The sequence below is a fragment of the Podarcis tiliguerta genome (assembly GCF_965153285.1).
Source record: "Podarcis tiliguerta genome assembly, chromosome: 3".
In the NCBI taxonomy this organism is placed as follows: Eukaryota; Metazoa; Chordata; class Lepidosauria; order Squamata; family Lacertidae; genus Podarcis; species Podarcis tiliguerta.
The window spans coordinates 89,945,676-89,959,973 of record NC_139536.1 but is presented as its reverse complement, the minus strand read 5'-3'; the positions used below and the strand labels follow the sequence as shown (position 1 = coordinate 89,959,973).

At 38.5% G+C, this 14,298-nt stretch overlaps 1 protein-coding gene across 16 annotated transcripts in view; it reads right to left on the bottom strand.

Annotated features, from left to right (window-relative positions):
- Window positions 1-14,298, bottom strand: part of ROCK2 (Rho associated coiled-coil containing protein kinase 2) — a 75,675-nt gene that overhangs the window by 44,745 nt on the left and 16,632 nt on the right. For all 16 annotated transcript variants that reach the window (XM_083431419.1, XM_083431413.1, XM_083431414.1 and 13 more), the window contains 2 exons: window positions 6,177-6,258; window positions 4,627-4,727 (listed from right to left, as the gene is read on the bottom strand). In XM_083431419.1, coding sequence (XP_083287545.1) covers window positions 4,627-4,727; window positions 6,177-6,258 — 183 coding nt within the window. The remainder of the gene's footprint in view (window positions 1-4,626; window positions 4,728-6,176; window positions 6,259-14,298) is intronic.

Here is a 14,298-nt window from a genome sequence, read left to right as displayed (position 1 = left end):
TTGCTAAGGCACTGGTTTTAAGTTGTAAGTTGCATTAAGACATGAATGCTATCTGCCCTGGTGACTTGAGACAGGGGTCATTCCCAGCCTTACTTGGAGATGCGGGGGATTTTCTGCGTGGAAAGCAGATGCTCTGTCACTGAGCTATAGTCCTTCCCCTTGCCCTGGTGACTTGCCACCTCCTTTTGACAAAGGCAAGTAGTAAGAGGAAGTTTTGAAAAAGACCTCAAACTCGCTGCCCAAAAATTAATTGCTCTCTCTCTCTCCAACCTTTTCTGCTGGTGAAAAATAATGTAAGGGTTATTAGTTTATAAATTAGTTCTTCATACTCCTCTTTGCTTGGCTTGCTGTAGGCTTTATGTTTGTTAAAGACTTTTTATTCGTTTATTAATTTCGGCAAAAATGTTCCTTTTAAAGGGATTTTTTTTCCTTGCCTTTTACAGCCTCCTTGTTTTTAAGACCCTTTTGGACTTTTCCACACCTTTTCTCATGCATGATATACATGAAATACATTACAAAGAAAGTTCGCAGTGACATTTGCTGAGAATTGTATGGGATTGCAATCTAATCATGTAGAACCAACATAGATACTAGGTGAAGCTCTCTTTTGCACTGTTGAAGTCTGAATTAAACCTTTCTGGAAAACCAGAACTGGTCCCTTGAGATGAACTGATTAAATAAAAACCCTGAAATAGTTTCCATTCACATGCATCATCCAATATTCAGTAGCTTGATTAAGTAGTTGATTGATTCATCAATAACACTCTACGCAAAAAGGAAATAACATTAATTCATTTCATGAAAGCAGCCTAGTTGACTGTGATAGCATTTTTTAAGGTATTACAAGGCAAGCGGCCAAGAGCGTGAATAATGTTTGTTAAGTGCTTTGAACAACTGAAATGCCGCTATCTGGTGATGATAATTATGATTTATTAAACTCTCCTAAAAAGCAAACTTATACTGGGAGGAAGTCCCATTGAAAACAAACAGGATTGTGCTATTAATATCCACAAGTGCTTTATGCACTTCATTTTTAAGTGAAAGGGCAAATTTTTTACAAAGCACATTTGGGATGTTAACTGGTTCTAGAGTGCCTATTCTGCTGTACCATTAAGTATTGTACTTAAACAAGTTAGAAGCTCTTGCTCAAATGGGATAGAAGAACTCTTTAAAGTTCTTCCACCAGCTTTTTTAAAAGCTTGTTCTCCCCTTCCAACAACCCATCCTGTTCCATGCCAGATCACTCCTATAAAATTAATTACAAAGTCACCTCAAATGGAAATAATGGTTAACTGCTTACTGATTCCTACCCCACACATACGAACAAGTAATACAGACTGACAGAACTTCAAAGTTGCACAATGCTATGAAGATGCTATAAGAGTCACAAATCCCTACAGATCATCACCACATCTCCACTATCACTCCTGGAATATTCACAGTGACAACTATATTAATATCGTTGCAAAGTGTCAAGAAATTAGATTAATTGCTTAACTGGTTGGCATTAGGCAAGCCACTGTCTTTCAGCTAAATCTATCTAAGTGGGTGATTGTGCTAAAAATGCCACTTTGCACCTGTTTGGAAGAAGGCAGGATATGAAAATAACTATTCTCATAGGGGATAATCAGTTTTCAATGTTTTTCATTTATTTCCCAACCCCCAATTAAACCAAATTGGTGTTTGATGACACTAGTACAAGAGTGGGGAAGCTTGTTGTTCCAGTGGATGAAATAGTTATCTGTCCCCACCCTATTGGCCAACTCTTGACAGGTGAGAAGGACAACCCACCTGTCAATTACCTGATCTCATTATTATGTCACATGATGAACGGTTGGTTGTTCCACCCAATTGTCAAAGTCCCAAGCACCTGACAGCCAACTAGTTACCAGGCACTTGGGAATTGTAGCACTGAGCAAGGGGCTTTGCTTGTCCCATTACTAGTGACTAGTAAATTCTAATTATTGTAGGGAATTGTTATTGTGGACACATTCAGAATAAATATTCTAGATGGGTGGCAACTAAGAATTGTTCCTCAGTTGCAGCTTAAGCAGCCTTGTATATTGGAAAAGACAAACTGTTGAATATCTTACAAAAGACATACACTGAGAAATATACTATAGATAAGAGATTGTTTTAAGTTTTTCAACATTAGACATATATGGATTAAAGTATTTTGTAACCTACCCAGAAAAGGACCAATACCTTTGCAATTTGTTTGTTTAACCTTCTCCTGAAGGCGTATTTCCTCATTTGTTTACCTGCAGAGAGGCATTGCTGAGCTACAGCATTGTACAACTGTATAAGCAACAAGGTATTATAACCATGTACACTGCACAGAAGAAGAAAAGATCTGCACCTCAGAAGCTGATGTGTGAGTAACTGGGCAAACTTGCTCAATTTACACTAAGCAGCAATCACCAAGTTTTTGAAGACTTTGGGTTATTTTGGAAAGGTTATCATGTAAAAAGAACAGAGGCACAGTCTTGTGTGGTCAGTGGTCTGCTAGCAGGGCAGTGGAAGTACTTGCAACAAATATATTGGCAGTTCTTAGCAAGGAGGAGGAATATGATGGATTAACACACATGTTCACTTCTTTAAACTGTTTCAATTTCAATTAACTTGTTTCTTAGTAAACACTTTTGAGATTATACAAAGGACCTTCACTGCATGGTTTTCAAGAAAATGTTTGACTTTCCCCTGACATGACTAGTCGGATGTTAACTTTGAATATTCAACAGAGAGACATACCCAGACAACAGCAAAATAAAAATGCTATTTTTTTGAACCAGTTAAAAGGGCTTTTTTTTCGATTTCCCTACTACACTAATGGAACAATTGGTGAAACAAAATGTGGGGAGAATCACAAAATTGCATGGGTATCAGTGAGCAATCCTGTGCATGCCTACTGAGAAGTAAGACTCACTGAGTTAAATGGGACATTCCCATGCTTGTACATCACTGGAGACTGTTCAATAATTGTCCCACACCAGCTAGTGCACATATGCAGGAATTCATTTCCTAGTCTCCTCTTGAAAATGCTACTTTGCCTAACATGCTCTTGGCTGCAACAACCCTGTATACAAGGAAAAGGTACTCATGTAGCCAACTTGTGAAGATGCCAGCATACATTTGCTGATTTGGAAGCACTGCTGGATTGAGAGGGTGATCTGGGGAAAGACATCTTGCAGATGTACATTTGTTAGGTCTTAATGTAAGTCAAAATTTTAAGTGGGACTCAAGATTAATGGTGACACACCATGTATACACAGGGTCACTTAATACTGTTTATATTATTAAGGCTACAACTTTCAGGTGATTAGTTAGACTGACTGAGACTGTGGGAAGCTCTTAGTTTATGATTATTCTCCATGAAGTTAAAACAAACAAGCTATTACAACTAAGTAAATGCCCAGGAATGGGTGGGGGTTTACCCCCTACTATCAAGAGACAATGACATATCATTTAACTAATATCTGGGATTGGATTAGATTGTCTGGTCTTGGGTGGGTGGGTGTGGGGGTGGGGGTGGGTGTGTATCCCACTTCATGCTTTTGAAAAGAACATTCTCCACTTCCTTGGGGAATTATATCTATGTATCCAAATATCATGGTTTCATATCAAAGAAGACCAACATTTAAGAAAAATCCAGTTGTCCAGGCAACCCACCAACCCAAACTGGATAAAATGTAAGAGAATATGAAGGACAGCAACATTTCCATGATGCAATGATAATGAACCAATTTGTAAGAGAGAGAGAGCTTGGGGGACCTGACTCCTTAGGCTAAAGAAAGGGATGCATAATTGCAATGTTTTTATATTGTAAGCCCATAACTTACTTTGTGGTTATGTTCCATGGAGCATGCCTAGAGCCAAAAACACATACTCAAAATTCACTAGGTTCAATGGCGGATGGGAACTGCCAACGTCATTTTCCCTGGAACCCCACCGCCTTTCTAATTTGTATTTATTTATTGCCACACACATAAAGTTGAATGTGCACAAGTTAAATGCACATAACTTGAAGGGCCATTGAGACATATGAACAAGCAATAGTTGTTCAAGTTGACAGCATACACCCCTAAACTTTCTATTGGATACACCTTGGTTGCCCTTGGATAGAAGGAAACTGAGTGAAATAGAAGCGCTTTTACTATTGCTGTCCAGTGGAATTATTAGTGAGTAAATTGTGGAAATTTTTGCTGAATATCTTTTTAATATTAATTCCTGGTAACGTATATGATATTGAAATAACTAATTCAAATAAAATAAAATAAAGCAGTTAATTATTCAACTCCCTCATCATGTCCATACAGTTGGGCAGGGGGGATAGGACTCTGAGCTACCAATAAACAGGATGCAAAAGTCCTGTCATTTGATCACTGGAAATCCACTCACCATGCAAACAGAAGATAGAGTGTGTGGGGGGGGGGATATCAGGAAGCCAGAATCTGCACACAAAAAATCATATTGTATACTCTATGACAACTGTAGTTGAACAAAACATGTTCTTAAATGGTGTGTTCAATAAATATAAAGGAGATTGAGCCTAACTATACCAGGTACTTCAAACAAGTTAAACTTGAACACAAATTCAAAGGTCTTATAAGGACTGTAAATTCTTACCAGCTGTACTTCACCAAATGCACCTCTTCCAATCACTTTAACAACATCGTAATCTTCTGCTTTCATTTGAAGACCACGGATATTTTCCACAACTTTCTCATCTAACAATTTTAAAGAAGGCATTACAGTGCACACAAACAGTTTATACAAATACAATCAGTCATGTGTTTTGAAAAAGTTGACAAAAGGTTCTGTCCATTTTAAGCCTTTTGTACAGAATAATTACAGGATTCTAGTCAGCTAACTTTTACTTAGAGCAGACCCACTGAAACTGATGAACCTGAGTTAATCATAGTTATTAACCTCTAGAACAATTTTCAGAGGGCACTGGGGGCTGCCAGGGACAATGGCAATCAGCCACCCCCCCCCCCATCCACAAACAGACACTGTCCACCAGATAACCAAGTGGATATCATCCTCTCTCTCCTCCCCTCTATCTACATAAAATAGGAAGTATCTGCATGGGTTGTATCCAGTGCCGCAGTCTCATTTGCACAACATACTTCTGTATGCCCAACAGAGTTCTTCCTTCTCCTCTGCCACCTGCAGCCTCTTGCATGCCCTCAAAATTTGCTCCAGAGGGTTGGAAAGCACTCTAGAGCAGATGGAGGGCACACAGGGGAGGAAAGGGAAGGGAAGTCCAGTTGAGCAAGTGGCAATCCAATTGCTCAGTGTTGGATACAACCTAGATGATATCTACCTAAAATATAAAACTGTTAAGAATGTCATGACACTGCAGGTTGTGTGGCCACAGACTGGTGGTACTAGAAATTTATTGGGTGGCAATAAACTAGTGGTACTAGATATTTATTGGGTGGCCGACTGGGCAGCAGAGGCCAATAAGGAAGACAGCAGGAGGCCAGGTGACAGAGGTCAGCACTGGAGAGGCTGGCAGAGGCCACAATGACTGGCAAGAGTTTGGCAGTGGGCAGTGCAGCCAGCAAGAGAGCGGTGGGGTGGAAGACTTGCAAAGCACAACCGCTCTCTGAACCAGCATCTACCCCTCTTTAAGCATCGCTGGAGTGATGTTAAGGGGGGGGGGGGCAGGCACCATTTCAGAGAGCAGGTTGGCTGGAATCTCCCCTGCTGTTGCTGCCACCAGTGCTGCCGTTTTTCAGAAGTGGCAATGGTGGCAGAGTTGGGCTGGGGAGAGGAACAAAGCAGAGAGAAAGTTTTCAACACTTCTGAGCACTTCCTGAATGAGAAACATGAGGTGGGGGCATTTGATGGTACACTCCCACCCTATCAACTGGAGGGCACACCTTTCTCAAGGCTTTCAAAAGCTTCAAAGGTCCTGCTCCTAGATGTGCGGGAAGAGGAGAGGGAGAGTACAGTGAATCTAAGACTCAGTGCACCTCATTCATGTTTGTGTGGGTTATACTAAACTATAATTTGGTAAATTGAAGTTGGCAGATTGTATTGTCAAATATGGTTAACAGCACAATTCCTGTTTCAAAATTTTAATATAGCTTGGGCAGACAGGTGAATAAAAAACAGTTTCACCTAACATTAAAAAACAATGACAAGTATTGTATATAAGGGAAACTTACATCTGTTTAAGAAGTTGTCTATGTTCTTGTTCTTCCTCAATGCTGGGTAATCCAAATCAAGAACTAAGGAATTCAAACTATCCTATAAAAAAACACAAACATACACATATATAAGGTTAATTGTAATTATATTTTAGAGTAGTTATCCTTTTCCACTCCACAATTACTTGAACAGATATAGCATCATGGAATGTCAAGTACATACTACAAATAGACCTGAATAAATTATACATAAATTCTTGCAGCATCTACATTGCAAATATAACCTCCTTGGGGCAAAGACATCTCACACTTTTCAAAAGCAGACCAGGATAGATATATGTAATAATAACTCCTAATTTTACAAGTCATTTAAAAACAAAACTGCAAAGCAAGACAGAGAATGGAAAAGTGAACATAAAATTAAATAATCTTTGGATCAATTTGTAATATTCCTAACAGGACTACACCAGATTAAGCATACACTGAAACACTATCTAAGTGGAAGAACCACTCTGGCAAAATTGAAACAGGGATGGCATGTTCTTTTGTTTTTCAGTATTGCTAACTGATGACCTCTGAATTGGGAGAGATGGCTGATCTTTATATTTGAATAAGATAAATATTTATCTTTACAAGGTAGGTATCAAAAAGTCCCTATAGATGAGCTGAATTGGAGTAATAAACTCTTTACACCCTACTTCTGACCATAGAGAAATTGCAGAATTCTGTATTAGGTGCAGCTGTCAATAAAAGGCAGCCCTGCCTGCAACCCAGTGTAGAAGCCTAGATGTGAAGCTGCCAACACATAGACAACAACTGGAAAGTCTGATATATACAGTTGATTCAGGTCTCACAATGCAATTCATCATGTAACACACACAGTTAACATGAGGTGACTAAACGGAGCCTTCACATAAAAGAAGCAACATGGTTCTGAGTAAAAGTTACTGGGAACACGACATGGGAATAAAAAAGACAGAGGAACAGTAAAGTGACTATAAGCTCCTCTCTGGGGTCCCACACATTTGCTTGTTCTCTCTATTATGTCATGCTTAAATTCTACTTAAATACATACTGCCATAAATATTGCACACATGTTAACATTAATTTTTTAAAAATCCAATGTTAACTATTGATGTGATATTCTTGTCTTCTGTTGTAGAGGGGGAAATTAGGGCTTGAAAAATGGAATTATGTCAGATGTAGGTCCCAAAAGTTTTGAGTAAATATATATATATTGGCCTCCTTTCAAAACATTTGAGGAGCATGGCTTTAGCCTTATAACTGTTGCTGAGGAATCTCCAACTAAACACACCCACATCTCAATCCTAAACGTATTTATTTAAAGGTCACAGATTTAAGCGGGCAATTAGCAAGCAAAGGTTTTTAAGATTACTCCCTGCTTCTGTACTATAGATATAAACCCTGATGAATGTTTGGGGGGGGGGGTCAAGAGATTATGTAGTGCAGCAGGCCATCTATACTAAAGATAAGTAATCCAGGAAATGACATATCCTCTGTCTAGGCCTCATAGATAAAAAAAAACACTTCAAACAGGAAGTATGTTATTATAGTGATTTCTCTGTTCACTTCCGGTCTTCCCTTTTTGTCAAAGTTTGAAGTCAACCAAACTAAAAATAGCATTATCTAACAAAACACACCCAAGGCAAAAGCAAGTACAGCACAACTATATGTACAAATGTGCATTCATAATAGTTTTATTTTTTTCAACAATTTCTCAACTAGAGTGTACTACTCCTTACTACGGTTGTACTTCTCTCTGGATTTGGAAGGGACATTTTCCAGGCTGATACATTAATGGAAGCCAGTTGCACCAATTTAATTGTCTTCACTATTGACATAACAAAACAGGTGGATGACCTACCATAGCCATCAAGGCATCCTCAGCAAAAGTCCATCAAGTTACTCAGAAAGATCAGCTAGAAAGCTCAGCTAGAAAGCTCAGCTAGAAGTCAGCCAGAAGTCCTGAACCGGCTTTCTAGCAAGCTCTCTCAGGATGTAAGTAAAGAATAATAATATGGAAGCATTACTGATCTCTGGCATGTTGTGGATTTTATAAATATGCTATTAATTAGTAAGTTTATGAAAAATGTGAATTTTGGGTTAAATGGGATGTGACAAGAGATCTGAAATCTCAATCATTGTCAATTAAAAATGTTAATATCCAAATATCTCATTTAGAGAATAATCATTTCAGAACCTGATCTCTTAGAGACAGAAAAGCTAGAAGTTTTAAACCATATTTTAATATTTTTGTTTATAGCAAATTGAACTCTAGTCAAGTTCTTTTTTAAAAATCAGATTCTTATAAAAGAACTAAGTTACTAATGAAGACTCAAACTTTGCATGTAAGCAGAAATAGTTTCCAACTTTTCATTTTTCTTCATTTGTCACTTCCCACACAGTTCATCTGCTGCTTTTTTCTTCTCACAGTCAAGGAGCTTATCACAAAATCTTCTATTTCTGTTGTGGCACTGTAGTCACGAAGACTCAATTATCTAATGTAATATGTTCTGAGCAGATGCCAATATTCACTTATGGATTCTTCTGCTGGTTTTAGTTTTGAGTTAGCTTACAAGTCAGAAATTGAGGAAAGGAATAAATCCCAAAAGAAAACCACCACCAGTATCCTGAAGTTTAGAATCCAGTAAATTCAACAACATAGATGATAGAAATTCATTATGCTGTTTATGGAGAGTTTGGGCTCCCAGATATTTATTAAGTCTCAAGAGATAACACAAACATCACTCTACTCCCCCCACAAGACACATCTCCACAAGCATGTATTTCCTGGTACTCTGGAGCTCTATCTTACTAGACAGTAAAGAAAGTTCTGTGTAGACCATGTTTGCGCTCCCTCCTTCAATAAAGCAAGATGGACCAAGTGGTTAAGACCCTGGAATAAGGGGGAAATGTGAAACCAACCCAATATTGATGGTTTTCTGCCTACCGTTAGGTGAAGGAGTGGAGATGTTTGGGAGAAAATCCCGTGTATACTCTGTATCATCATATCCTCTCTATAGGAGATGTGCTAAAGTGATTTTACATCCCTGCTTTTGAGCTGAACTGAATTCCCACAGGTTCATCCATTCCCTTTCATTTTCTGAGAACACATCTAAAAGCACTTTGTTAATTTTAGCTTCAAGGTTTCCCTCAACATTTGAAGCTTATTCCCATTCCCATCAGCAGGTCAATACCGGGAAAGGTACTTCTTTTAAAAAATAGAACTGCTGCTTCATAACTTGCTTCATAACTTGTAACCTTCCATTACTTTTACTATAAATAAGGAACACAAAATAAACATAAAAAAGACTGAATATGCTTTGAAGAGGTTATGCATTTATGAAACATTTGGAGAGGAATAGCAGAGCGCGTGATACCTCTGAGAGGACTGCATCATTTTCCTCACACCTTACCAAGATGGGAAATGCAGTCCTACAATATCTGAGGAGCCACAAGTTCCCCAGACCCGTATTGAATAGTGAGACAAGTTACTCACTGGCTTTCATAGTTGTCGGTGATGAACTACAAGAAGAGTTAGGAGGGAGAAAATGAGCTATATAATAATACAGTAGACGCTAAAATATCTAATGCACACCCCTAAATAGAATAGAAAATGACAGTGCTGCCAACTTAAATACTATGACTAATCACCAATTTTATAAATGGCTTGACGTAGTCCTAATTTTAAAATATCAATCCAAGCAGGGACCCACAAGGCAGTCATTGGGAGGTGGGAGAAGAACAGGGATATTATTACAAAGTCCTCTTGTTTCAGTTAAGGAGACACTAAGGCAAAGGGAAAAGGTAATGGGCTGAAAAGCAGGAACACAAGGAAGCAAATGGAGATAGAATATGACTGCTGGGAACTGTGGGCCAGGAATCCAATGGGATTTAGAGTTGGAGAGAGAGAGAGAGAGAAAAGGAGTCAGAGAAGTCCAACAATATCTCCACTATGCTTTTCTCACTCAGTTGTCACTTTATTTTAAGGAAAGTAAATAATTCAAGAAATGAAGGAACACAGAGAGAGCTTGTGTATGAGAACATGGCTACAGTTCATTTGAAAGGTTGTGGAAGCGGCATCATTGTATACTTTAAGCATTCTGGGCACGAGGATGAAGGCATCTGCATTGTCAGCCAGAAACATATCTATGCTTGCAGAATTAAAATAGAGTTTACTACTATATATAAAGTTAATATACTCATCATTAGCTAAAAATATAAGAGCTGGTACCTTGCAGCATACCTTGATGCTTAAGAGGTCACAGCATATATAGCTGCATTACTTCCAGCTAAGTACATATTCAATCCTGCATGTTTGACCTAACTGGAAATCCTTTCACTGGATACTTAAATAGGATTTCTAGAAATATTAATCTTTCTTTGAATTGACTCATGATCTGAAAATACAACCCACGCTGCTTTGTGTGCACATATCCATCTCTATCACAGTTGCTCATGGTTGAAGACTTTGATTCTGATGAAGCATAAAGGAGCAGAATATATTTAACACATACACCTCCCATATCTCCAGCTATCAAAATATATAAGGCAATAGTAATATCTGAAGGAGTTCCACCAAATTTGCCAATAATAAGCAATGTGCTTGTTATATATTCTTATGGAGTTATTTTGAAGAACAAATATTGCTATATTCTACCATATAAATGCTCCAATCAATTCTAAAGAACAAGTAATGCAGAGGTCCCCAAACTGGCGTCCCTGGGTGCCCATGAAGTCTTCCAGTGGTGCCCCTGGACAGGTGCCTCAGACTCTGAGTTTCCATGGATACCAGAAGACTGAAGTATCCTCAAGAGCAGATGATGGGGTTGTGCAGGGGAGTGAAGGGAGATGAGAGAAAGGAGAATCCCCATGGGGCAAGTAATTTTCTGTTGTGAAAGTCTGAATAGCAACACACAAGAACAGCACACAAATATGATGCTATCTTTCCACAAGATTGCTGTCCTATCTGGGTAGACAGCTGCTTGCCCCATCACTCTTTCAAAGTATGCAAGTCATGCATTCTGACCTCCTGGGGATTTGGTGGCAGAGAAAACACCACTGGTAAGGTAAGCATTAAAAACCACCTAATGAAGAAAATCCAGGTCTGGACACAAGGCAACCTTATACAAAGAATGGGACATTATACCACAAAGCACAAAACTCACAATAATGCCTGCCAGACCTTATGCTAGAGAGGCCATTATGAATAATAATGAATAGGTTGTCATGGGCGTGCACATTAAAGCAGACAGTGTCATAAAAAAGTTGCACAAACAGACCTGAGGCTTTATGGAAGTGTATATAGAGAACTAAATGAGACAACACTTGACACACCCCTTGATACATGCACATATGCTCCATGTCTCTCTCTCTCTCTCTCTCTCTTCTTTTTAATTGTTTTGATTAAAGATTTTCTCCACGTCTCTTCTTAAAGGAGTTTATAAACACCAACTTTCTGGCTAGAGTTCTACAACATGGGTCTTCAGTTGGTGGATTAAGTTCAGGACCCATTACTGGACTGCTGTCTGACATAAGGCTGGTTGCAACAGCAACAGTAACATCATACAAACATGTAGTAAAAGATTAAGAAGTAGATCCTCAAAATGCATGCTTGAGCTAAAGGTGGGTTCTGGATTGTAAAAAGCTAAAGTTCTATAATATTCCTAGAGCAGGAAGACAAACGCAGAATGGATACCCGGGACTGGACAAGGACCCCAAAAAGGAGCCCTATGCTGAACATATTGCTGCTTATGGCAAAGCAATGGAGTTTACTTTTTAGCACTTTTCCTTATGAGCAAATAAGAAAAGGAGAGTGTGTATGCATGTGGTTACATGCTAATTTGAAGTTATTATTACAGCATCTTGGGAATCTACAAATTAGATCCTGCAGTGTGTGAGAAGAAGTTTGCTCTTGCAATGGGTCTATTGTCATCATAGCTAGATCAATTGGTAGAGCATGAGACTCTTAATCTCAGGGAAGTGGGTTCAAGCCCAACGTTGGGCAAAAGATTCATTGATGAAGCTCACTCTCCTGCTGTTATTCCCCAGCAACTGGAATTTAGGGAAATGCTGCCTCTGATAATGGAGGTAACATATAACAATCACGATTACTAGCCATTGATAGCGTGGGGAAGGGTCACTTTGCAAAAAAAAAAAAAATATTCAAAAGCAAGCCTGCTGGTATATACTTGCTCAGGAATGAACTGTTAGCATGCCAAGTAAAAACGTCTGATGCAAGAATCTCACATACAATGAGATCTTAAAATTAAAAAAATTCAAACATGTAACCCTGCATGTGAATCTCTGGTGTTTTACAATGCTATCAAGAATAGCATGTGCCCTATTGAACATCTGCATCAGCTCTCAGAACCTAGTCTTCAAAAAAAAGTCTAGGGGAGGTCAACTGACATATTTGCAAATAATCACTGAAAACTTTTCTGAACAGAAGGTCTTTTCCCGGGGAGGAGATAGCATGATTATTGCTTTCATTAGTAAATGTTTCCTTTATTTTAGACATAGTAAGTGATATCACTGTTTTATTTATTTGTTAATGTGTATCCCTCCTTTCTGTACATGCTTAAAACTTGAGGCAGCATATAAAACTAAAACACAGTGCAAAAATTAAATACAAATTCCTAAAACATTCAGCAACGAACAGCGGAAATAAAAGCATATAATCGTCAACATAATGGAAGAGGGTGGAGCTCTAGCCTTGAGTGTGCTGAAGGCGGTAGTGATAGGAATATTAGGATTGCTCAATGTTTTATTTATTGAAAACATTTTACCACCCTTCATCCTGTTTAGTATTTCAGGGCAGTGTACAATCAATTCTTTCACAGTGCAAATACAAAGACAGAATAGATAAAAATCTTTAACACAACTAAAATTACAAGCTAAAATGAAAAAGACCACTTTTGCCTAGTGCCAATAAAGACTGCAATTTTGAAGTGAGGTGATCCACTTTAGGGAGGGCATTCCATAACCAAATTTCCATTGCCAGGAACCCCCTCTTTTTTGCCCTTTCTTATTCAATAATATACCTCTGAAAAAAGAGACAACTGGAGAGGGCCTCACCAGATCATAAAGCCGCAGATTTATTTTCTTGGCTTTTAACTTGATGGATTTTAAACTTGTTGCAAAGGAAGGGGTGCTTTGGGCACATAGATATGACAAGAGGAGATCCCTCAAGTATTTGGGTCCCTAGCCATTTAGAGCTTCAAAGTTAAATATCAGCAGCTTAACTTCCTTCTGGAAGTTATTTTAAAATTGGCAATATATACATAAATCCAGCTATACCAGTTAAGATTCTGGTTGCTTCCAAATCACCTTCAGGAGCAGCCCCACATAAAACGCACCAGAGCTTTAATCACTGTAGTCGAACTGTCCCTGTCCAGAAATGACCACAACTAGCAAATCAGCTGGTGCTTTGTGCCAACAAGGGCAGGTGGGCCTCTAGAAACAAAGCTGGATCTAAGACTGACTATTCTACATGCCCACCTGCTTTTTCAGGGGAAGGAAGAGCAGCCACATCTGAAACAGACCAAATGCCAATTCCTCAGCCCAAAAACCATCTACCCACACCACTGTATTATTAGTATTAGTATTCATTTTCAGTTAACAGCTGAATTCAAATGGCAGCAGTCAGGCTTGATATCATACTGCTTACCTCTGTGCAAAAATATGACCCCTGGAATGAATATTTTAAGAAGCAGCTTAAGATATTATTTTTAAAGTCTAGACAACACCTCCATCTATGGAGAGAACTTGAACTCAAGATCCATGTCTTAAGAGGCTTTAAAATTTACAAAAATATGGTGTGGAAGCACAGAGAGGGGGACTATGAGGGTTTATCTGTTAAACCAGCTTTGCAATTCATCTCACAAGAAAGGCTCTTTGCTCCGAATCTCTCTAGGACCAAAACAAATTAGGATCCACTCTGGAGTCTTTATAGCACATTCTTAAGATAAAATGTAGCATCTATCAGCAATGTGACAGCAGATGAACATTTTCAGAATCTTCAGAATAAATATTTTTCTGAATATAGCTTTTAATATCCACTTTCAGAAATGGAATCATATCTGGAGCGCCTTTAAAGAGCTAAACTACCAACTGTTTT